General features: G+C 41.0%; 1 protein-coding gene across 1 annotated transcript in view; it reads right to left on the bottom strand.

Annotated features, from left to right (window-relative positions):
* me1 (malic enzyme 1, NADP(+)-dependent, cytosolic) overlaps positions 1-22,294 on the bottom strand; it is a 71,116-nt gene extending 48,822 nt beyond the window's left edge. The window contains exon 1 of the mRNA XM_058648669.1: positions 22,004-22,294. Within this exon, the coding sequence (XP_058504652.1) occupies positions 22,004-22,132 (129 nt within the window). The 5' untranslated portion in view covers positions 22,133-22,294. The remainder of the gene's footprint in view (positions 1-22,003) is intronic.
* Positions 22,295-23,296: the final 1,002 nt, after the last annotated feature.

Raw genomic sequence — 23,296 nt, 5'->3', positions numbered from 1 at the left:
TAACGCTGGTGCACACTGTGAAGTATGGGCCTAAATGAGCCAATGTAAATGCATCATTCTGAGATGGATCAATTACAAATGTATAGGACACATTCTCAGAGCCCATCCAAAGCAAAACGATTCCCAAAAAAAGCACACACACACACACAAATAGAGACTTGTGTATACACACAAACCACCCCTATGTTTGTTTGTCTGAATGCAGGTTTTGAAACGTTTGACTGCTGTATCGCTGGCATTCTCCCTCAGCTCTAAACGGGGCTGGGCAGGATAAACCCTCGAAAGCTTCCACATGTCCCTGACCACATCTGACGTGCCCGCACCCTGTGCCAACACATGAGATAGCCGCAGCTGCATGTTCCAGAAGCCGTGGTCACAAACCAAACCTGTAATCTACCCACTGGGCAGTGCCACCCCTTAACCTCGGAGTGATGCCATGCCCACCCCCGAAACAGCCCGCGGGGAGGAAAGAGCTTATTAGTTCACCAAAGGGACAAACAAGAGAGATGAACGAGCCCTTTTTGAAACCGATAAAAATGCCTTCCCGTGCTTCTCAGGGAGTTCAAAGAGTGGGTTTGTTACAACGTTGCAGCGTAAATGATTTTGTAAGTTAAACATTCTGCAGCCTCGGCCTTTTAATTTGTCTGCTGCCACAACCAAGCAGGGCTGTGTCTAACAATGCAGGCTAACGGCACAACCACTCCCTTCATTACAGTTATCAGGAAAGTGTTTAAATTCCTTTATGCCAATGAAGGCGTGGCTTTCTTATCGCAATCTTAACATGGCTCAGGCCCTACTCTCACACACGTTGATGTTTTTGATGGTCGGATGTGTTCATGGCAGGAGTGGATTCTTTGCCTAATGTGGGTTATAAATAAACAAGAGTCTTCTGATGCTGATTTCAATAAAATTCAACGGTGATCTTTTTTTATTGTGTGATTCTGACTTACCTTAACGACTGAAAGGAGAAATCTAATAACTCCTCCTTTGTTAGTTGTCTGTCTTTTTTTTAATCTATTTTAACCTAAAAAATAGTTTTATCCATTTCAACTTTGTTTAGTTTTGTTATTTTATCATCTGTTGTCTTGACCAGGTTTCCAAAGAGTCCAACGTGGTGTGCAGAACACGTTGAATGCAACCAGAAAGGAAAACATGACAAAATCATCATAATATCTTATTACAAGGTGTACACATAAACAGTATTAAAATAAAACTTGGAATGTCCTCACAGTGGAAATAAATTAAATAACCTCTTCCTTTACCACTATTTTTTTTTTCCCTTTTTATATGTAGCAGAAATAAAGTTTTGTGACTCAGTGTGAGACTAAATAACATGGTTTAGACATTTTTGCCAACATGCTGACGAAGAAAACCTTAACCCAAAACGTTTAAACCATCGAAAGCCTGGTCCACTCTGTGGGAAGAGTTGAAAATGATGCAATTCTACACAAAATACATGACAGCTTGTGAGATTTGGGGAGATAAGACAACGTGGGAGAAGGAGGAGGGGGATTCTGCTCATAGTCAAACAACACAAAAATCCCAATTCCACAAAAAAAAAAAACAGTTGGATGTCAGCTTGCTCCACCCATCCTCTTTCCCTGTGTGTTCACTGAGCTGCAGATTCAATGGAAGTGCCCTCTGGTCTGGGAGAAACAACCCCTATTGAGAGAGGCCTAAGCCTAACATGACAGCGAGGCCTTACCCCATTGAGCCACTCTCATCCACAGTTGCAGATCAGACAAGGAGACAAAAGCACACAGGCCTTCAACAGGGACCGGGCTCAAATGTTTGGCACCGTGATACGGGCCTGGTTGAGATGTGTGTGGTCACAGAGCACTTCTCTATTCAATGCTGTCTGGGAGAGGGAGGCCTTTCTTTTCAGTGATGAGAGCCGAGGCACTACAAGAGACGCCTCGTTTATCAGTAAAACCACTTGCTGAAAGTGATGTCTAATGATAGCCATCTTAACCTCGCCTCTTCTCATTCGGCTGCCTTGCATTCACTCTGCATTTGTGCCACCACAGTTTATTTTATAACGTTTTTTTTCTACATGACATACTGATTCAGGTCAGTATTTAATACAAAGAGTTCCAGGGGTGTGAATAGCTGGAAAAAACATAAATAAATGGGATGTAACACATTACATTACAACAGATAAACTGCATCAGTCACATTTAAAGGATATAAATATCATTAAGCGGTTAAAAATAAAGGTTTTAAAAAGAGAGCTTAAAAAAATGTGGATAGTGTATGAGGTACTGAGGATAAATAGTCAGTGTGTTAAATACAGTAGTGAGTGTTCAGTGTGCTGCCTGTTGAGGGAGGGAGATGAGATAACCGAAATGGGAAAGCCCATGAAAGACGTTCCAAGCGAAAAATACATATATCTTTCAAACTGTGTGCTCTATTTTGGATCATTTCAGTGGTTTGCCATCGCTCTTTGATCATTTTTTGACCGTAACAGCTATTCTGTTCTGCAACACCGCTTCTTGTGCTTACAGAAATACATCAGGGGGAATTTAGTGCCAAAAGAAAGGGTTGTCTGATAGGATAATTAATGCATACACAAGTATCACGTAACACTCCACTTTAAAGAAAAAAAAAAAAAACACACTACCCCTTTAAAGCAAAAGGATTCTGCAAGCCACACACATTTCGGCGACAAGTCATCGAGTCACAAGTCATCACTTTGCAATTAGTCCCGGTCACAAATCACCCCAAAAAAGACCAAAATGTTACGTTTCAAAACCTGAAGTCATTATGTCGCCATTATGTCATGCTTTAAGAAGTCGCCAGAATGAACTGTGTTGGTCAACAAAACGATCCGTGGGGAAACACCACCAAATTAAATGAACCGCTGCACTAAAGGAAAACATGCATTTAGCCCAGGACATGTATGAATTGTTTATTATATTTTTGCCAGCCTGAATCCCATGAAAAGACCCAACCATGGATGCTGGTTTCCCTGCTTCCTTCTATCATGATTGATATTACTACTATTTGGAGGCCAGAGAGTGGGAAACTTTTGTACTGGCAGCACAAAGGAGCATTTCAACAATGGCTGCCAATACAAAAGTTGACTTTGAATAAACCCGAACAGAAACTGCAGGGGACGGACATTTGCTTGACTCTGTGAGAGAGTTTTCTGGGCGGTTGAGTTCGCCTCCACAGTGTTGTTGCACCATGCTCCACTGTATCTGGATTCACTTCTGGAGGTGATGTCAGAGTTCCTCAGACCAGCAACCTCTCTGCAGCTGACCAAACAGGGAGCAGAGGTTGTTCCCATAAACACTGCCATGAGCGCCATCTATTCTACCCCACTATTACAGTACTGCCACAGGTGCAGCAACCAAGAGCTTTTCACTTTACTTGTATGAATTGGCGCAATCAGCAAAAGCAAAAAGAAACTATCGCATCCATGCAAGGAAAATAAGGGGATTTCAACTCAGCATTTAAGAATGTTCATGCCTTGAGGTCTCAGACATGCTGACTTAAACAACTTGGTACTTGACCCTGACTACAATATGTGCCCCAGACAGGCGAAATCAGACTTAATGCAGGAGAAGAATAAATACAGAGAGTCAGCAGAAACCAAATTAGAAACTCGCTATCACAGAAAGCCTCCTGATGAGTTCACTGGTTTCTTTGGCAGTGACCTGCACTGGAGGGAGACTCTGGCCAACAGCTGGAGGAAAGACTGAGTCACCTGTTTATAAACACACACACACACACACACACACACACACAGACACAAAAGCTTTACTAATACTAGAAGAACAACAGAAGAATGGTGAGTCTCTTTAAACCTGCTGCAGTAGATGTACCCAAACACCACAACGTCCTCATTGTCCTGCAGCAAACCCTGGCATCCTCATGTTTTATCAATAGTGACATGTGTGTCTAGACTCTGTAAAAACATCTGCCGGGAGTAGGAGGGTGAGCAGCCAAGTGGAATGACAAAGTTATCCCATAGTTATCATAGCTAGGATTAGAGGACATAGTCCAAAGATGAGAGAAACGGTGGGCTGAAGTGTGACAAAAATACAGAAAAAAAGAGCGGGGACAAAAACAAAGAAAGTGGGAGGGTGGTTTACTCTTTATAAAGGTCAAAGGTAAGCTCATGAGGCCACCGGCATCTGGCTGATGGTGTGAATAGTTTTCTCAGGCTTTCATCAGCCAGCCGACCAAGTTTGTTATATAACAGCAAAACCACCAGAACACTCACCAGCACCACCACCACACACAGCAGAACCTCTCTCTCTGGTGCTGCCACGTAGAGGGAGAGAGAGAGGGAGAGAAAGAGAGAGATGAGAGAGAGAGATTTTGAGTGTTTAGTAAACCAGCACTTAAGCAAATGATTAATTGATACACGAAAGAGGAAGCAGAACAGATCACATCTGCCTGCAGTCACCAGCAGGAAGTCTCTGCAGACGAAAGAAAACTAAATCCTAAATATCAAAATACACTATATGTATGCAACATCCCTATAGTCTGATTTTGTTCAGGAGCCTTTGTTACAATGAATGAATCCCAGGTTCTTTATGGAAAATCATGCAAAAGTAAAGCATGGAAACTGAGCATGTGATCAGCAGCTTCACTTCTTAATATTGGCATTGACCTCCAGAAATACTAGCAGTTAAGGAAAAGGAAAGCGAGCAGGTGTTAAACCTCCATGGCGCTGTCTTTTCGTGGTCTCCAATGCACAGAAGAGGCAGCCAATGAAACCCAATGGAGTGATGCGTGATGTGTTCTCATTTGCTCTCTCACGTTTTCACATTAGATAAAGGGAATAGGTGAGTGCTGAAAAGGAAAGAGAGAGAGAAAGAGCGAAATGAATGCATTCAAATATGTGTGACTGAATGAAAGGAAGCACTGGACTGGTTTATGTCCTGACCCTCATGCTCAAAGTGTTGATCCCTTCCCTTTAACAGTCTCTCCTCTCTATCCAGACATGTCTGTCCCTCCATCTATCTCCTCTCTTTCCACTTGAGATGCTTTGGAGAGCTTGAAAGCATCATTGCTGTCAATCACCCAGCTGTTGCACTAAACATCTGTCAGGCAATGCAGGTTTTAGGATCAGTGTCAGTGTAAATCATCTGAATTGAATGCCCATACGGAACCCGCTCACAGATGCTCTTGCGTTTCACAAAGGTAATTTCTGCAGGTTTCGCGGTAAACTTAAACCATATTTTTAAAGAGAAAAAAATGGGCCTATGTTTCCACAGGCATGCATTTCCTAATTTGAAGGAAGCAAGCGTGATGGCATCAGTGCACTCATTGTTCCTGGTGAACGTAGCAGTCATCCTACACTCTATAAATCCTATAGATACAACAGCTCAGTTAAAGTGACAAGAGGTGCAGAAATGTTCAAGGGCATAATAAGTCAAAAGAAAATAAAAATGTAAGAATAAGAGTAAGAATAGAATAAAATAAAATACAATATAGTAAAAAATTACATTAAAGTAATAAAGTAGAGATAAAAATAAGATAAGAATGCACAATATCCAAAAATGTACACACAGTGTAGAAAAAGACTAAACACCACTCAGATGTGCACTCAGTACAGAAGAAAGAAAAAGATCCTGAATATAAACACTGAAGAAATAAAATAAATTATATAATTATAAACATAGTTAAATCTTAAAATTATTGTTTTGCCCTCTTGTTCTTCAAAATAAGAAGTAGAATTTCTGCATATTATTTAATCCTGAATTTCCTAAAGTAGAATTCATGCTCTGCTGCAAGGTTGTATTTTCAGGGTAAGCAGAGGTTAAGTAATTTCCTGAGGTTACTTTAGTTGAACCTGAACCTGAGATCCTCAGCTGGGATGTGACCTCACAGACCAGTTCCCCTGTGTGTCACTACATTCATCACCTTGTTTTCAAACTGTTATCTGCAGCCATTGCCTCTTCATCAGCTGATTTCTCTGAGCCTCTCCTCTACAAAAAAATGTATTGGTCTAAAGACAAAAATGATGGTCTAATATCTGCTCAGGTTTATGAGGAAACAATCATCTGTGTGGCTTCACTTTTGGAAATAACTCAATCAGGGATTCCTCTGAAAGTCGAGCCAGGAAAGAAAATCAGCTCATTCAATGAAGCAGTAGTTGGGCTGAGAATCAGAACACGTATGTTCACTGGCACTCCACGAGAACAAAAACAAATGAAAGCACATGGCCACTAAAATTGGAAGGTGTCAAAGAGCCTGAAAAGTCCAGAGTCCTGAGTTAGGTTTGCTTTAGGAACATATCAGAGGCAGATTTCTGTCCTCATTTACCATGGAGGCAAATAAAAATGTCTCCACACTAATTTCAACACAGCACACATGCCACAGAATCACATGCCAGGTGGAAGATGTATAACTCCATCACTAGACCTATATCATGCACCATTTTCTTTCCCTTCCTGTTGCCATTTTTAAATTACAGTTGTTATGGAACATAAAAACTTTCCAGCTGCATCCAACTTCCTCCTCAGGTACAAATGTTGCACGCGACCTCCCTTTCCAGTCGACCATTACAACATCCAGAGAGTTTTTAGCGTCTCCAAAAGGCAGATGTCATATAATAATGGAGTCATAGAATAATTGTTGCAGTTGTTCTGCTGCAAACACATTTTTTAGAGAGCTTTCGGAAGAGAGATTGATCGCAATTAAAAGGTTAGGTCTATATCAGTCCTCAGCAGCAGCTTTTTCAGCTGGTCTGAATTTAAAACAGTATTGTGTTGACATAATTTGATTGTAATATTAATGAAGTATGGTTGTCGTAAAATCCCACGGCACATCTGGGAACCACTGGTCCACAGCATGTGAATGAGTGCGATTGTGCACATGGAAAATTATAAAGGTCATTAACACTATAAAAGTGTATTTAAGTACAATTTTAATTTACCACTTACTACGTTAATAGAAGACTCTAAATTGACCGTGTTAATGGTTGTTGTCAGCTCAGTTGAGATTGGCACTCTCATATAAAAAGAAAAAAAAACAGATAAAATCAAACAGCAAACTCTTCCCCTGACATCAACATGATGATGGGTGCAGCCAGGTCATTATCTACAGTGCTTAACGTGACCAGTATAGCTGGCACTCTGACATGTTTTTTTTTTTTTTTTCTGTAAAGCACAAGACAGGTGCAACATGTTTTCTATAAAAAGTTCTCATTTGACAGTTTGTCATTATGACACCTGACCTAAAACAAACAACTGCCCACTAACAAGCGCAGGAAAGCAGTGCAGCCATTTCACTCAGGCCACCTTGAGGGACTTAAGTGTTTCCTATCACTGAAAAAGCAGGAGTGAACATTTTCTTAAATGGTCCTAATTGTGCAATGAGAATAAATGGGAGGTTTATTTAAGGGCCGTGCCTTTGGCTGCAGGTGCCGTGTCAAAGAATGGAAAACCTTGCGAAACCTCAATCTGCACGTGCCACGTTCACATGCATTAATGCATGTGTATGAGTTTAACTTGCGTGTCTGTGTCCACTTGGTGTACAGAAGGCAACCTTGAAAGACTCCAGAGCAGGTCCCCACAGTGTTCAAGGTGAAGTACCCTCTCTTTATTGGAAATTCCATGACAAATGGGTCACAATGAATCTCCTGTAGAGCCTTCACTGTACAGTAAGACATACATTTGCGCTAAATGTGCACTAAAAACCACCATATAACGGGAAAAGAGGTGACAAATTGTTTCTTTGATTCATTTAACATCTTTAATCAACAGCATGAGTGCTTGATGACAAACTAAGTTAAAAATAAAGATATATATAGTATATATGTATATATATGTATATATACATATATATATATATATACATATACTAAATAAGGCTCAAAACAGTCCCCAAAACTTGTTGCTGTGTGCCTCCACCAACCTGTCAAATTGCAGTTTGCACCCATGTCTTTCCTTTGATTTGAGTAACATATTTGACACATGTTTTTATACAATTAATATATTAATACAGGAATTATCGTGAATACTTGTTTTTTACAGTCTTGTTGGCTGACATACTTCCAGAAGAGGAAGAAGAGGCAACCAAAGTTGAAAAAAAACTCCCACCAGGCCGTGAAAATATCATGTTCACAAGGTCACAATGAGCTTGTGAACCTTTGACCGTTGACCTCAGATTATTCTCACAGTAGGAAAAAGTGTAAGGACTGCCCCCTTTCTATTCAGGAGCCCCAGTAATCCACCAGAGGAAGTCAGCATGCACAACAAGAAGACGGTAAAACTAAAGGATTTTAAGAGTTTCAACTTTTTTTCCTACAGAAAAATGACAAAACATCTAAAGCAAGGCCACTGCATTAATTTCATTAAAACTGGAGAAACATTCCCTGCGAAGTCAAAAAGAGAAAATGCATATGTGCCTCATTACCAAAGGTTACTTTGGAGCGATTTAAATTCGGTGTATAGCAAGTGTGAAGCTGCAATTTCTCAATGTCTAGCAACATATTTTCATTTCATTTGTCAGGTACTTAGCCACATTAGCCAAAACTAATGTTTCTGGTTTTCACAGACATGTTCTCCATTGCAGGTTTCTCATTTTATTTTCCAGAGGGGGATATATTGACATTGTGATATGACATTACATATATGCTGTGAGTGTTGGATTGTATCCACATCACACACTTCTACTAACTCTTGTTTTTCCATCGCTTTTTATAATGACACTCTTTATTAGCCCGTGTCCTCTGGTGGCTCACGAAGCACTCAAAGACAGCTCATTATCTCACATCTCTCCTTCTTTGTTTTAGTACAGTGACGGACAGGACTGCACGTTGAACCCAATAAAACTGCCAAAGGGAGAAACACCAGAGCAAGCACCTGTATGAAGAACCAAACAAATGGTTCATTCATTTGTGTGCGACAGCAGCACTGAGAAGTCTGAGGTTATACACTGATTCTGTACATAAAAAAAAAATCACATTCAGTATTAAATCATAGATAAAAAAAAATGCTTGTAATTTTAATGTGAGACCTGAACATTTATTTAATGGAAATACTTCTAGTGCAAGTCAGCAGTCTGAACATTTAACCTGCAGTTGACTTCATGACGGTTATAATTCATGGTCCATGTCTAACCTGCACATTTACCCCTTGTCCCTCCCTCAAATGGCACAGGAAAAAAAAAGTGCAAGAATGTACTATAGGGATTTATGGTAATAATTATGTATGAAACACACAAAGGGGCTGTTAATAATTCCAGTAGTGGAACGGCAGTGGTGCCTCACTGTGTACAGATTGCATAAAGACTTCGATAAAAGAGCCCGGGAGTTCAACTAATATTTGACTCCAGGTGTGTTTGCGTTCTTTTGACCAGATTCTGATGCTTTGTTATCTCTCAATGGGTAATCTTGATCAACTTCCTGGAAGCCATACAGTTCAGTAAATGGCCACATATTATCAATGCTTCAATGAAGGTAAATAACATGAAGTAAAAGAAAAGGCATTGTCTTCATGGTGGAAAATGTAATTCAACTGGGTAAACAAATGAATACAATTTCATAAATACAAATAAATAAAACTTTTCATGTAACTTGTTGACTTAAGCTTGAATAAACTTACTTAATTTTTTAACTTCAACCATTTTCTTTTTTCACTGCAAAATGTACTGCTACTTATTATTTTGTGTTCACGTAAGCTTTCACTTTTCAAAATCCAAATCCTACAGATTGACTCAGCAAAGGTCAAATGGCTCCCATCTGGTTCCTGCTAAAATGGCAGGCCTAGCAGGGTTCAAGAGCATTGCCCTGCTAATAAAACCCCTTTAAATTCATCCTTTCCTTTCAGGAGGAAGGGGAAAAGCACACGTCAGCTCCCATCCATCTCCTCTCAGGATCCTCCTGCTAAGCTTTTCCCAGCAAATGCCTGCATATAAATGTGCCGTGGAAGACCTGCATGTGCCCTCTTGTCCCTAAACAACTGTGGTCATTAGTAGGCCGGCTCAACAGACCTTGACCTTTGTTCAAAGGGCCAAGCACATTCATCAGTAAGATCACTAATGTTTTCTCTATCCATACGGCTGTGTCGCGTCAATAGTGCTGTCAGACGGTACAGCACTGAGAAGAAGCACGCTGACATCAAAATGAGGCTTAATCAAGGCTGAAATTGACCTTTGTGCTGAGTCAAGTCAAGTTTTTTTGGTTTGGCCTCCTATCGCTCTACTTGTTTCATCTAAATTACAGATCTAAACTGGAAAGCGCTCAGAGAGCACAAACCTCCACCAACACAAAAAACGCCATATCTTACAATGTACTGTACATACACAGGAAAAAGATCCCATATCCACCCACTTAATCAGCTCTGCTTTAAAACTGCACCACATCTCCTGCTAAGAGACAAATAAAAACAAATAAGACAATCAGACCAACAAACAAAACATGATCACCTGGTGTGGGAAATTCTGACCCAGTTGGCTGAAGGTGTGCGGGAGGGAGAAACCAAGAAGGCAATATTCAAAAGGCCCCAGGTTCATCCCCTTTCTCAGAGCAGGAGAATGTGGCATGGCAGAGACAAGGATAAGAGGAATATTGGCCAAGGCGAGCAGGTCAATCTTATTAGTCTGCAATGCTACTGGCTCAAAGATGGTTCTGGAGAGGGTTCCCGTAAAGCTGAGCCATGACTGGTGATCAAATTTTGCATATATTATTTTCACTCCACATTATATGCCTTTAGAGACCTGAACTGACCCTGGCAGCTAAGTGCTGCTGCAGCAATGTAAAAATGTGTTAGCTTCTTGGCTAACACAGGACTCCACACCATGTGTTGAGATGCAGCAGTTACATTAAGGTCCCTTAAGATGTTTTCACACAGTCCAGCTAAACCTGAATCTGGTCCATTTTCGACCAAATAAAGTGCACCAAACCATTATTCTTCATAGTATGCTGGAATTATTCATTTGTGGTGGGGATTTGATGCAACCTCAATACAACCAAACTAAGGTATATCCATAGGTTTGAGTTATTGGGTGAAGATATACATATATGCACAATAATTCAGAAGACTGGACCCATCTTCCATGTTTCTTTACTCTGATTCCAGGCTCATAGAGTTTGTAGTCATGTACTTTGGTTTTATCTTACCAACATGCTCCATGATATACTGTATGTGAAAGAGAATGTCCTTCAACTTGTGTAACCAGTAAAACGTGTGTCATGGCATGTAAAAAAAAAAAAAAAAACCCTGCGGAACCAAATGCAGTTTCATAAATGAACAAAAGACTCAGAAAGGTAAAACTCAGACCAAAGGATCAACAGAAACACGAGGAGCAGGCCTGGAATACATAAAAACCAGAGCAGGAAAAAACCAGAGCAACAGACAGGACAAACAAAATAAAATGGAACAAACAAAGCAAAATGAACCAAAACAGCACAAAGATTAAATACACTAGGGTGGCAGGGACAATCAAACACAACGTACACACAGGGAAAAAACTTCTTGATTTAACTCTGTAATGGTGTGGGTAAGCAATGTATTTACAAAATTATGGGCAATCTTATCTGTTTGAACTTGTGTAACTTCTAAAAAATGACTAATGAGACACTGTATAACACATAAGAGACTGTTAGATATTATGTGTTTCTACTCTTCTGCAGCCAAGTCACTGCTTCACATTAGTGCCACATTTTATTTTTACATTTTTTACCCTATCATAATCATATATTATATATTTAATATCATTTTGCATATTTTGGACTATATTTCTCTTGATTCCCAAGCTGTATCTACATTCTAATTTGAGGCAAATGAAAATACGCCGTATTTCTGTATTCAAGTTTTGTGTTTCAATCCCCCAAACTTCACTCACATTATTATGAGAACTATCCCCATGGATTACAACAGCACATCTATTGTCTCAATCTGCCATTAGTGAGAGCAGACAGCATCTTGGCTTCTAATTTACTTCTCACTTTCATGAGTCATGATCCCCACCGAGCAAATCTGAGCTCTGAGGCTGCCTGAATGAAGCATCTCAAATTCCTCATCCAGAGCAAATATGCAAGCACAGGGCTCCTTAAATCAAGCGGTGTCAACTTGTGAATGTACAGACACGCTTGTTGGCCAAACAGCCTTGAAAACCAAGCCACTGTTGACTTAAGGAGGGCAGCCTTGAGTGGGTGGAGGTAGTGGACATGTTGGGTTCTTCAAAGGCAGCCAATCCCCTTGAGGCAGTCTTTTCATGCTGAACAGTCAAGGTCCCTTAGGAGCCTGAGTGTTGCTGGGATTGAGTCCAAGCCTCTAAAAAATCTGTAATTCTGTAAGGCATTGGATTCATATTTTTGGCCAAGTGGTGCCTCTGTATTCATTGGTCATGTCCTGGTTACAGTCTTTTGCTGGACATGTCTGACTGCACTGTTTGTGATGACAGAAGCTCATTTGTGTTCAGTTTTTATCGTGAAGCAGGAACGCAACAAATGAGACAATAAGTTAAAGCAAAAAAAGCTAAACCTACACTGTCTTACACACATATGTGTATAAACATAGTACACTGTGAAATGTTCAAGGCTAAACCATCTTAATAGCACAGGAAATCCTCAATTAATCCGTTTGTGGTCTCACAGAGGGCCAGTCCTATTTCACAGTCTGTCTAACTGCCTACTTCTGAAAGCAATTCCAACAAGAAACAACAAAGATATTTTAGTATTAACCACCAGGGGAAATAAAGTTACATTTGCATTAGCCCTCGCTCTGTTCTAGAACTGACCTACAGCCATGTCCCACTCACCTCAGTGACGACTGCGAGAGAGGCATCATTACTCAGATATATGGATATGTCAAGCTAATGTACTGGCCCCACAGAAATGTGTTTTCCTACAACCACCTTGAGCGCAGCTGATTCCTTAAATGCACCCAGACAGTAAAAACAAGAGGAGAAAGGTTTGGTCTCTTCACAAAGCAACAACTTTGCTTCTGTTAAAACACAGGAAAAGACCATGACACTGGCAGCAGCAATGCAGAAGCCCACGGTCAGTGGTCAGAGAGAAGCAGACACAAGCCACACAAGAGTTTTTTTATTAGCTGCCATGTTTGTTTTGGCTCACTTGGAAGGCAGGGATATTTGTACCAACTCATGCTATATTACTTTGTGTAAAACATCCTTTTCCAAAAGGATTCATTTAACAGACAATTCTAAGAAATGGCATACCTCAATAGCCTGCAATGGCCTCCAGTATTGTGACTCTCTCAGTACTGACTTAATATTGGTCAGTCACAGTTCCTGAAGGATGAACTTGATATGAAAATGTTTGCCATTCGTTTGTAATTAAAAATGCCAATGTTGGTCTAACCAGCTGACATTCTAACATTTCCTTTTTGTCACACACACACCACTAATATTAACCTCTACCATGGACCTGCAACTACCCAAATCCTGTCAATCAGCAAAGATCTGTCATACTGATATCCATCTCCCATACTTTGAGGAAAACCATTTGCACATAATGGTCATACATCCACTATGCTGCACAAGGCTGAAACTAAATACTACCTTTAAATTCTTGCCGATGTCTGTTACAACAATTAGAGTCCTTTACCGCTCATACAACACTCATCCACTCGTCTAATATAACAGACAAAAGTGGCAGCAAGGAAGAGAGCAGACAGCAGGGGCTGAAAGAAGAGGGATGCTTGAGATGAGCTTCATAGGAAGGTGACTGGGCTCAGACTGGCTCCCCTTTTCTGTCTGGGACAAGGTAATGACTTCTCCATTGTGCTCGCATGAATGAGGGCCATCTTACAAAAACACAAAGATGAGCAGAGGAGATAGGGTTATTTCTAGGGGCCTGCTGCTGAATAAACACACCATCAGAAGTGTGTGAGTGTGCAGCAGCAGTTGAGCTGATAGCACGCTCATATTACGTCGAGTTTACTTAAACCAATTCAGAGGAAAACACTGATAAAAAGCACTTAATGTGTGTGTGCTGGTTTACAATCTATTTTGTGTCAGACAATGTGTTCACGCATGCATACATGCATGCTTGCATCTAAAGATCAGGTTAGGAGGCCATTTATTGGAGGAGAATAAGGGGTGCACTTTCTTTCAGTCTGGCTGATCCACTCCAGTCCATCAGAGGAATGTCTGGTCACTAGCACTGCGTGCGGTCCACCTGAAACACCTGGCCACACCTGGGACAAACCCACACACACACACACACACTCAGACAGTGTGCACACATATTCACAGATACCTGTGGTCCACCTAAGGAGGGAGACTGACAAGTGCAGCTGCTCTGTATGAAGCCTGAACAGAGAAAGGTTTGTCCCACTTTTACCGCTCGGTTAAACTTTGCCTTGTAATCTGATGACCAGAACCATCAAGTTCGACCCTGCAGTCATCCACCATGAAACATCCAAGTATACGCACACATTGATCTGCAACATGATTTCTGCCCTGTGATGGTGAAGATATTTGCGATTGAACGACAAAGCCACAATGCACGTTGATTAAATGTAATGGTATACTTAATAATTTGGGGAAATACATCATTAACTTAATATCTGGGAAACAGACCTGGCTTCATATTTATAGTACAGAAACAAATGTGATATCAGTGTTCTCATCTCTATTAGCATAGCTTGGCCTAAACTTAAAGCAGACCAAACTCATGCACAGCAGTACTTCAGAATAAATCCAGACCTAGTCTGGAACCACCATTAGTTTTACTGGATGAAAGCACTGGAGGGAAAGTGAATCGGGATCATTAAAAGCAGACTATAACGATGGTCCTTTGGGGAGCGTGAAATGTCTCAATTTCATACAATCCACCCAAAATTTCAGCCAAAAGTCGACTCTGTGGTCATGTACGTGCAGGAACAAGACTTTGTGCCGAACTCAGCAACTTGTTTGAAACAGGTTTACAATTCAGAACAAGTACCAGAGGTTCAAGGAGAGTCTCACATGGTGTACAGTATAGGCTTACTGTAGATACAAGATGGATATACGAGCATGATTACATTAAACAAAACTGACACCTCTGACACAGAAGATTTAGGCTGAGTGTGAATACATGAATAATTATTATACACAATTATATATGTAGATTATATATATTATATAGCACCTGGGCAGAGTATTTCTGAGTGAGAAATGATTTGATGTTTTCTTTTAGAGAGAGATCAGAAAGTGAATAATCATATCTGTGGTGTGGCGAGACGAGCGAGAGCGAAGCGCAGTCGACGCGCAGCCAGTGTGAGTGAGACACGGCACAGCAGCAATGCACATGCCACACACATCCACCCAGTTACACTCACACACAGAGGAGAGAAAAAAAGATGGTGATCTTGAAAACAAAAAACCTCCTGGAGTGTTTAAAAGTAGCTGTCACTGCTTTCATTACTGTAAGATAATCACCCACTCCCTCTCGTTTCATGTCATATCAATATTATTATCTTATCCTCCGACATCTGTCCTATTTAGCATCATTAAGTGCCCGCTGATCTGTCATCACAGACATCCGTCAGAGGATTTTCCCTCACATGTAAGAGGTTGACCGTACAGTACGACGGATGGGGCCAGAGACTGCAAACCTTCAGACTGATAATTTTAGAAAGATTTCCAAGGGCCATGGGAACTTCGGCTAACCGCACAACAAGGCTGTAATACATCATCAACACAGAAAACTGTCCTCGCAGAGCTTTCCCAAGTGTTGACAGTGCAGAAAACAAACTCGGTCCTCATGTCATGTTGACATGGTGACTCAGAGGGAAATATACTCTCCAGACTTCACTGGCTCCACTCAGTGCCAGATCATCAAGCTGCATTATCACTGCAGCACCTTTTTAAAAAACGCTTACATCATGATATCAAAGTGCATGCAGTATCAGACTTCAATAATAAAGATCGGCTGGAGCACACCGTTCCACGTGTAACACTTGAAACAAATCAGTCAAAGCACGGCACAAACAGAGAGAGACAACCAGAGACTGCTACAGAAATCTCTGTAAAACCTCAACATATTTGTTGCCATCTGTTTGTTTATAGCAAAAATTGGTTTATTTATTAAGAAGAATGATGGTTAGGAGGAATATAAACCTAATGGAAAGAGAAATGGAATCTTTTTCTGGGAGCAAAAGTTGATGAGCGTACCAAACCAGAGTTAAACTGCAAGCATAATGACTTCCAGTTGCAACAGTGGTTTATCAGGACTGCCGCTATTTAGCGTTCCAGCCCATAGTCAGTGCCCAATCAGATACACAGCATTATTACTCAGCTCTTTCCAAGAACAGAGATTGTAAAATTGTAGTCTTTGAACTGACAAACCATCAAGCAGCATCATATGTGAAACCTGTGGTCACGAATGGAACATCCAATTACTGCGCTGTCTGGGCTCTCAGTTTTATTTAGCGTTCAGAGTCTGACATAACGCATAATGCTCGGGAGTTTGAAAACTTTAATAAACAAAAACTTACTGTTTAATCAAGGGGATCAACGTGTGTTCTCATGGGATTGAGCACTAAATAGCATGACTGACAGCACCATTTTTCACTCAGGGGCCTACTGTATACTGGAGTGCAGTGGCACTGCAACAGGGCAGGCAAATTAGGCAATTGCCTGGGGCCCTGAGGTGAGAGGGAACCTCAGTGAACTGCTGAAAACAATTATGTGAGAAATCCCTTCAGTCTTATAACTGACTTGAGGAATCTATAAGACACTGTGGTTTGAAACCCCTAACTAGACCCAATGATCTTTGGTTTGGTTCTATGTGGGGCCCCATCAGGTCCCTTTTGCCTGAAGACTCCAAGGTGTTTTGAAACACCCCTGAATGCAGGTCCTGTGAGTCCGCTATTCTTAACTGTTAGTTGGGATGTTTTTCTGCAAAACAGGTAAAAGACTCCGACCAGCGAGTTGCTGTATCACTGTCAACAAACAGGAGCTGCCGTCCTTATTCTCCTTTACCTTTATGACTGACTGCACTTGTTACAGTCGCCTTCACCCGCAGCACAGAGCCAGTGAATGGGGGCGTCTGTTGGTGGCTGACACACCGACAGCTCAGTTCAGTGTTTGAGGTGAAACAGCATCCCTGATTGGGCGCTGATTTTAAGGAGCTTGTTGTTGTTGTTGTTTTTTTGAGGCTACGGCAGTCGGAACCCGCGTCAGCGAGACGCACTGAGGGCTGGGATTCACACAGATGCCTCATTAATGTGTGATCAAGGGAGACAGAGGACGTCTGTGGAGCACGGCCAGCGCTCTCTTCCTCGCCACAGAGAACCCTTTCTGCGCCTCGCAACCCACTTCATCTCTTTATTGCACAGTGAACACACACAAAACACACCTATAATATCCGGTTCCACCTCTGGCAAGGGAGGAGGGGGTGTTAACTAAAGAGAAAGGTGAAGCCGTGTAATGTGTGTGCGCCCATGCATCTGCTGTGCATGCATATATGTGTATGTGTGGAGAGATTAAAAGGAAATTGAATCTTGTCGGGTTGAGTACAGGCCGCTTTCAGCACTGCGTCCCTCAGCATCAATTAGCAGGTTGTGCTGTGACTGGCCCCAGTTAGAGGTAGAGGTGGACCAGCTGAGGGAGGTAAACACACCTCATCCCCAGGGTTCGCTGAAATCAGAGGGAAGGCATCAATGTGCCACTGCCTGAGCCACAGAAGGCTGCCTGTGCCTGGCAACTAACTCACTTTTAGCAGTCATTTCCGACCTTCTCCTCCAATTTCCTCACCCCAGTTCATGCGTGTTGTTGACAGTGAACGGTTCACCTGGCAGCTTAAGGAACCTTCTTTTCTGACTTTGTGTGTGTTTGAGTGTAGGGTCAACTGACGAGAGTGGTCAGATGTATCAGATACAGCAATCACTCTGTGTTTTACATTCTGTAAAGATGGGAAAACAGTGATTGAAGTATAACAGACAATATGTTTTTTTCTCTTTTTAGGCAAAGCGAATTGGTTTGCCGCATACACACTGTCAGACAGTCAGGCTCCTCAGGTCCTTGTTTCTTGGGGGGCCCTGTTCTCTCGTCTTGTAATTAATCTTATTCAACCAAACCATTAAACAAAACGGCACAAATTGTGAGCTCATGAGATGAAAAGCATTCTCATAAAAGTAAGAACAAAGAGCTGAGGCTCTTGTAACATTCACTTACAACACGGCTCAAAAGGAAGAGAGAGAAAAAGAGAGGGTAAGAAAAGAAAACCATCTGAAATTTCTGTTGAGATGACTCTTGATCTCTGTGTGTCTGTCACACATGTCCCCAGATCACAAACAGAACTTCATTAAAACAGATGAAACACAGTTCAGTGCATAAGATGTAGACCAGCCATGCTTCCACATGGATGTAGGTCAACCTTTCTAGCCCTCTTCAGGAGCCCCCATGAACACTGGGTCCATTCAGAGCCACAAGGTGTAAATTGAGGTTTAAAAAAAAAAGGTTTTAAAGTCAGGTCATTCTGGCGAAAGATCAAGCTTCATTAACAGGATATCAAACGAGGACTTTCAAAGCAGCACAGAGAGCGGCTCATACCAGCAGCGTGTCAGGACCAAACCACATTTATAAACTTGTATCAAAAGTTGCCGTGAAGAATATACACATTTATGAAAAGCAGCAGACCAGTAGCTGTGCTCAGATAACATGTCCTTTGACTACACTGCAATATTTCCTGATAGTCAGCAAGTAGTTTGTTATTCATGACCCACTGCAAAGCTGACCATAAACCCCACAGTTTTATTGCAAATACTCCAGTCTCACAATGAAAAAAAACTTTTTTTTAGATCACAAAGGTATTTCTTTCAAGTGAAGTCACGAGAAGCAAAAATGGACATAAATGAAGAAGAGAATGCAAAAGCTATGACAACCAACACAGTTGAATACAAGTAAAAACAAAAAGGAGACAAACTAAGTACACAAGAACATAAATGCAGTAGTTCAAAATGTCACAACAGTGACCACTTAGTATAACATAGCAGACAAGAGACCAAAATGGTTCATCACATTTGAATATAACTTAGGACTGGAAATGTTTACCAGTCAGTTGTTTAACAACCGTCTTTACTAGCATTGAGATTTCATGGCTATGATCCACATTGATCTCACACCTGTCTTACATGTCAACACAGAAGACAAGTGGTCAGCCACTTCAGTCCAATGTCTACACACGATGTGTCCGGGCACAGCATAGAGTGCAGGTCACCTGCATTTTTGACACACAATCACTTTAGTTAAACATATTAAAACTGGAGTGACTTGAATAATGGGACATGAGCTGTAATAGTAGACTGCTGTCTGACTGAAACTGGAACATATTTTAAACTGTGCTTAACATTTGCAGGTAGCCTTAAGTCAGACTGCATCTCGTTCTCATTTGAGAATGAATATGAGTCTGGAAAGGTTGGAGTCACATCCCACTTCCAAGAAGTGTGACCAATGGACGTAGATCAAAATGCCATTGATGTGTGCAATTGGACAGACGTGCCTGATACTCTAACCGAGTCAAGTAGAGCCGAGTACTGCTAGAACTGTATAATATATCAAACATATTCCACCACACAGAACAGTGATATGACCCATGTAAGCTGCACTATAATGATATACAGTATTTTCTCCTGTTCTTTCAGGAACAGTGCACAACAAAACATGCCACCTGTTTGTGTGTTGCTTAAACACCCCTGGTTACAGAAAATGCCCTGATTTGCTCCTGTTATGCACACTTACAGTACACACACACACACACACACACCCAAACATATACATGCTCAGTATGTGACAACTTGTCTGTCAACCAGGTATCTCTGCTGCCACCACAACACTGGCCACCTCACCTCTGAAACACTGGGCTGTTTGAACCCAACTGACTTACATATGAGCTCACTGTTGACCCCACCTAGGCTGACAGCTCATTTACATTCTCTATGTTCTGCAACACCATAAGATGGATACTGTATCTATGAATTAATAGTGAGATAAAGCAGTGCCACAGGTATGCTGGCACTCAATGTGTCAACACTCAAAGCAACCAATGCAAATGTGAGAGCATATCAAAATCTGCTCAGAGGGAAAAAATAGACTGCACAAGTGAACTAAATTTAGCCTGACAATGACAAAGAACAGCCAGGCTACATTGGCCTGGCATGAGAGTGACCCTGAATCAAGCCATTTGTTTTGATGGCCAGTCAGCACCATGGACAGAGACCCTGTCACCACATTGCCTGACCTCTGTGGCCTCAGTCCACCACACAAACCAGAGGAAAATACTGGAAAAAGGCTCAAAGGCAACCAGGGACTCTTTTGTTGGACATACATTTACAGCAAAAAAAGATAATACAACAGGTGAATTCAACAAGCAAAGCTGCCGGTGATAGGAGAAAACACAGCAGACTGAAACTTTGATATCATAATGACAGTCCCAGCAATGCCTGAGTCAACATTTCCAGTGTAGTGATACATCCTACTTTATTAAGATACTGCATCTGCAATTGTGACCTTTCACTTTACAGAATTGATAACAGTCTATTTCTATCAATTGTTCCTCCCTTCTTTTTATTTTTTTTACCAAAGAAAGATTATGAGATTATGTCATTCCTTCTATCTCATGCTTCAGGTCAACTAAAAGGCCTTGGATTGGGTCAGGAACTGCATTGTAATTTGTGTGTTTGTTTGTTTTGTTTAACTTTTTATGACATATCACAAGTGAATAAATATTAATTTATCAAAAGTACCAAACTTAAACAAGGCTCTACAGCACACTGGGCATTTATCTTAACAACTAGAAAATCAAATCACTGCGTTCAAACTCAAACGATGTAAATGGATCTCTCAGAGAAAGCTTTGGCTGATGATTTTTCTCAGACAAAGTCCACCAACAACCGTCGATAGCGTCAGGCTATCCATCAAGTGTTAAATACGATACAATAATAAATTATTGTCAGAACATGCCTAAAATATGTCCTGCAGCATAGCAGCTTGTTTGCAAAAACATACAGGACAGAAAAGACTACAGCCATTGAACATTACAAGACGAACATAAGATGACGTTCAAGACTCCTCAAAGTTACATATTGAGTTTCAAGATTGACTGGTGGGCAAAGGCATTTTTCCAGTCTAACCTTATTGAATTTAATTGAATTTAATTGAAAGTCATGCATATGTGAGGGTCACCACAGTGAAGGTGAGTTATGTATTCAGTTTTGTGTGTTTAGTGCAGTGGTTAAGGTCCGTCATATATATGGCAACTATGCAGTTACAGGCCTTGTAGACAAAAGGGTTACGACACCTGCTCCAGGCTAGAGGAAGTGGTCAAAGTTGATGATGATTCAGCAACTTCCAACATTGTTCTTCATTTTACTTGAAGAAATGACTCAAACACAAGCTTCAGTTTTAAACATCCATAGTTGTTTTTAGTAGCAGTGGACTTCTGAGTGATATCTGTTTTCACACTGGTCTCCCAGTAACTTGTTTACAATCTGCTGAGTCATACTTTTGATTATTGTCTATGTGGAGGCAGATTATCCCCAATCGTCAATGAATAAGTGACAATGAATAGGGTGGTCATGGCCAAACCCTTCCTCTATTCTGTGTGCACCACAGAATGGGTTGGTCTCTTTAGATCTAAATATAACCCAGACTAAAAGCTGATACCTAAACCTCCTGGCTAATGTTACATTCACTGGCCCTCCTGAGGTGCTCAACTCGAACATGCAGGGGGGAACGGACAAGAAATATGTATTATACCTCTTGTCATATTACTTCTAATATGCTTAATGTTGTAACTTATTTGGTGGTAAGAAATTAGCATCTGATTAAGCTAGGTGTCAATTTTTAACGTTAGCACTAAAGTAACGTATGAGCTGCTGTGGTGGCTGAGAATCATTCGTTTTTCAATTTCTGTTTTCTTTTTTTAAGTATGATACTGTAAAATGTTTACTCGCACTGTAAATAAAGTTTTGTTTATTCTTTTCTGCTGTATTTTCCCAGAGTACATGAAGGCAGCAGTAGCTGCCGTTAGCTTGGCGCTGTGGCTCACGGAGACAAAACGGTGAAAACTCTCCTCCTCCTCCTCACTCACCTTGTTGAGGAGAGGATTCCGGGTCACATCGTAGCCTCGTTTCTTGGTAAAAACGACAGTTTTCCTCTCGTCCCGGGACTTCTGCATCTCTGTGTCCACCGACTCTCGTCTGGATAGAGCATGTGACATGTTGTTGTCTCTTTAAATAGAGAGAAGCCGCTGAACTCAACAAGTGCAGGATCGTTGCAGAGCAGCCGAGTCAGAGTCAGTCAGGCCGCTGATACTCACTCACTCACCGAGCCTGTTTCTCCTTATCATGACCACTCCGCTGCTTTTATTGTTTACTATTACTCACTGGAGGTCACTGTGGCATCATGTGCAGTATGTATTAATATACATACAGGATGAGTCTGAGAGATATGAACCTGAACACACCCTTTTATTGTTTTGAAGATAAGAATAAATAGAAATATATTTGCATCACTGTTTTTTTTTATAAAGATGATATAATAAAGCAATTTATTGTTGACTGTTATCATTCAATACAAACTTTATTAAAGAATCACATGGAAATGTTAAAGTGTTTTGAAAGGAAGTAAAAAAAAACAGCATGAATTAATGCAGTCAGAAAAACAATCTGAATTCTGAGATGAAAGTCAGAATTCTGACTTTCATCTTGAATTTATCAAATGAATCAAAAACAATTGTGTACACGTGGCCCTAATACCCTTTTCAAGGGTTGTTTTCCATTACTATAGTTAGCATCTCCTCAAAATACTGTTGGCAGAGTCGTCATAGCATGGCTGCATGAAACTTCCAATGACGTTTTATATGCGAAACAAGCACACAGACTAGTGACGAGTAAAGCAGGTCTTTTGGGTGTACTGGATGAGTAGAATCAGTTGATTAACTATTAATTATTCACATCTTTTTAACTGATATACAGTTCGGCATTGTGCGGTTTGATTCTTGTGCCGGATGAAGCGCTCATCGCTCATGACTACACTCTCTGACCAATCAGTGGACGTCTGTCTGTCGACTTCACATTTGCTATCGGCTCGATTGGAACCGCTGGACAATCGGGCTGAGCCGATACTGAATGTGTAGTAGACGGATACTAAAAAAAGTACCAGATACTATTGCTAATGGAAAATTACATTACATTACATGTCATTTAGCAGACTCTTTTATCCAAAGCGACTTACAAGGGAATTGGAAATCAGCCAGGGGTGGAGTCGAACTTGCGACCATGATATCTTTTGCACACAGGGTACTGGTCTTAACCACTGAGCCACTCCACCCCCCAAATGTGCCATTAGACTACTCAACTCAACTCAACTTTTATTGATAGAG

Source organism: Solea solea, chromosome 13 (assembly GCF_958295425.1).
Source record: "Solea solea chromosome 13, fSolSol10.1, whole genome shotgun sequence".
Classification (NCBI taxonomy): domain Eukaryota; kingdom Metazoa; phylum Chordata; class Actinopteri; order Pleuronectiformes; family Soleidae; genus Solea; species Solea solea.
The sequence above is the reverse complement of the archived record's forward strand: the minus strand, read 5'-3'. Positions and strand labels throughout refer to the sequence as shown.